The sequence below is a fragment of the Wolffia australiana genome, chromosome 1, assembly GCF_029677425.1.
Source record: "Wolffia australiana isolate 7733 chromosome 1, ASM2967742v1".
In the NCBI taxonomy this organism is placed as follows: Eukaryota; Viridiplantae; Streptophyta; class Magnoliopsida; order Alismatales; family Araceae; genus Wolffia; species Wolffia australiana.
In genome coordinates, this window is record NC_135835.1 from 8,004,249 (window position 1) to 8,006,527 (window position 2,279).

General features: G+C 43.1%; 1 protein-coding gene across 1 annotated transcript; it reads right to left on the bottom strand.

Moving 5' to 3' along the window:
- Window positions 1-294: 294 nt before the first annotated feature.
- On the bottom strand, window positions 295-1,866 carry LOC144704444 (transcription factor bHLH130-like). The gene is made up of 5 exons (XM_078576866.1): window positions 1,408-1,866; window positions 953-1,323; window positions 798-863; window positions 656-724; window positions 295-554 (listed from the first exon to the last, which is right to left on the bottom strand). The coding sequence occupies exons 1-5, from the start codon at window positions 1,592-1,594 to the stop codon at window positions 501-503; spliced, it is 747 nt and encodes a 248-aa protein (XP_078432992.1). The 5' UTR covers window positions 1,595-1,866; the 3' UTR covers window positions 295-500.
- Between the last annotated feature and the right edge of the window lie 413 nt (window positions 1,867-2,279).

Here is a 2,279-nt window from a genome sequence, read left to right on the forward strand (position 1 = left end):
AATCGAAAATCACATTGAGTACTTGTAATCATGTTTTGCATAGTACCAAATTCTGACATTGAATCTGAGATGTATACCAATAATTCGGCCCATCAAAATAAGAAAAGATCTGCATCAGATCACCAAACCAATTCAGAGGGAAATTATTTCTATAAAATATTTATCTGCTAGATTATTTTTGCTCTCTTAGCGTATTCCGTTATTAATCATACGAGGAAAAAAATCCAAGTAATATGTACTTAACAAGTTCAAATAGATAAATTTCCTCAAATAAATGAGGATGAACACAATGGGTACAAATGATACCTTCCTCTATAGTCAATTTTTTATTAATGAGGCTGTAAGAATTCGCAGGCCTCATTACTGGCCACATCGCTTCCTTGTTTGTGCGATTACATCCACCATAAGATAAAGTAGCTCGAATATCAATCAACCCAATCGTGAATTTTCTATTGCATTCAAAAGGAAGATTGCCAAATGAGATTGAAGTTTCCAATGTGTTATACACCATTGTTCCCTATGCAGGTGCACTCGGCGTTGCGCTTGGACAAAGTCTGTGTTTTCCAAATGCAAACAGTATCAGGCAATGGAAGAAAATGGGACTTCCCATCTATTCATACACAAACAGTTTTAGGCTTTCGTGTTTTCATCTGACCTTAACCTGTTCTTGGAGCTCTCTGATGTAGTCCAGGGCCAAATCAAGCATCTCTGCGGTGCTCAATGGCTAGACAACAAAGTACAAGGTCAACAAATTTCTCTGTTATATTTACAATAATCTGCATTGGATTGTTTCGCACCTTTTCCATTTTCGGCATAATCTCTTGCAGCTTCTTGATCCGCTCGCTGATTCGTGACCTCCTCTCCTACAATACGAAGCGTTCCACTTGAGTTTCGATGCTCACTTAGCGTTTAACTCAAAATAACAACAAGCAAAAGATCAATCAAGTTCTACCCTTTCGGCTATGCTCCGAGGGTGAGTTGCACAACCCCTTTTGGCTCTGATCTTGCAAGGAACAGCATCGTGGATTTGGAGTACAGACGCAATCTCCGACGGCGCCTTTGGAAAGCTGAACATCATTCCTTCGTCGCCATTCTGGCCAGTTATCCATTGGCCAGATGAAGATCCTTTAGACTGCGGAGAATCTCTTGTCTTCCCGGAAAAACTTCCGCGAAATCCTTCAGAGAGTAAATGATGATCGTTCCAAGAAGACGAAGACATCAAATCCAGAGAAGGCGGCACGACCCGACTCTTCATACTGCTGCAATCCGCTGAAGCTGATCCCTCATCCCACTGGCCGATAACATCTCTAGCGAGAGTTTGACCTGGAAAATTTAACGATCTTCGCTCTGATAAAGGATCTCTTGTCTTGATTATGAATTAAAAGCTTCGAAAATGAATCTAAGTACCATGATCTAGGGTTAGGTCGGCGAAGAGGCTGGCGGCGGAGCTGCCACGGCGGATCAGATTTGCGTTGTTGAGATTACCAGGGAGAGGTTGATTTCCGAGGAAAGAGCTCTCCTCCGTCTGTCTCTCTCCTTGCGCCGCCTCAAACGCAAGGTTAAGGTCTCTCGAAGTCACCGGCAATCGGTACATGCTTTCTCTTCACCGCTTCCTCTGGTGTGAGCGATTAGCGCGGATTTTCTCGCTATCTCAGTAACCCTATCTTCTTGAACGATGAGATCTTCACTTCAAATGCGAACTCCGAGGCGCGTGCCCCGATGCAGATCGAATCAGCGACTAGCGAGATCGAACTTCAAAGCCCGCGCAACGAGGAAGAACAGCAATTGAGGAGATTCACTTCCACTTCTTTCTCCCCTCTCTCTATCTCTATCTTATTGAATGATTTATGTCGTCGTTTCAGCTGATCTTCTAAGCCAGTGGTGACATATGATAACTCTCTCTCTCTCTCTCTCTCTCTCTCTCTCTCTCTCTCTCTCTCTCTCTCTCTCTCTCTCTCTCTCTCTCTCTCTAAATCTTGCTACGGATAGCCTTTTGCGAACGTTGGGTCGAGGGTAAGAACGGTAAGCTCAGGGGGCGTGCCCAGAAGTCAGAACGCAGTAATATCACGTCGGCTGTAAGGAGATTTTTGTACGGCCATGCGAAATTTGTTTTTTTACAACTGACAACGAATTTTCACTTTTAGATAAAGAAAATGCGAAACTCGACGACTCTTTGAGCTTATAAGTATTCGTATGTGGGTCCATGACTAAGGCAGGTAGGCAATTCGTTTGAGGTTCTCTTTGCTAGAAAGTTACATTCTTCAGATTAATCTAAATTT

Coding starts and splice junctions, on each gene's coding strand:
- LOC144704444 (XM_078576866.1), bottom strand. CDS start 1,594: ATGTACCGATTGCCGGTGACTTCGAGAGACCTTAACCTTGCGTTTGAG. Junction 1,324..1,407: donor CGACCTAACCCTAGATCATG/GTACTTAGATTC, acceptor TAAATTTTCCAG/GTCAAACTCTCGCTAGAGAT. Junction 864..952: donor CTCGGAGCATAGCCGAAAGG/GTAGAACTTGAT, acceptor TTCGTATTGTAG/GAGAGGAGGTCACGAATCAG.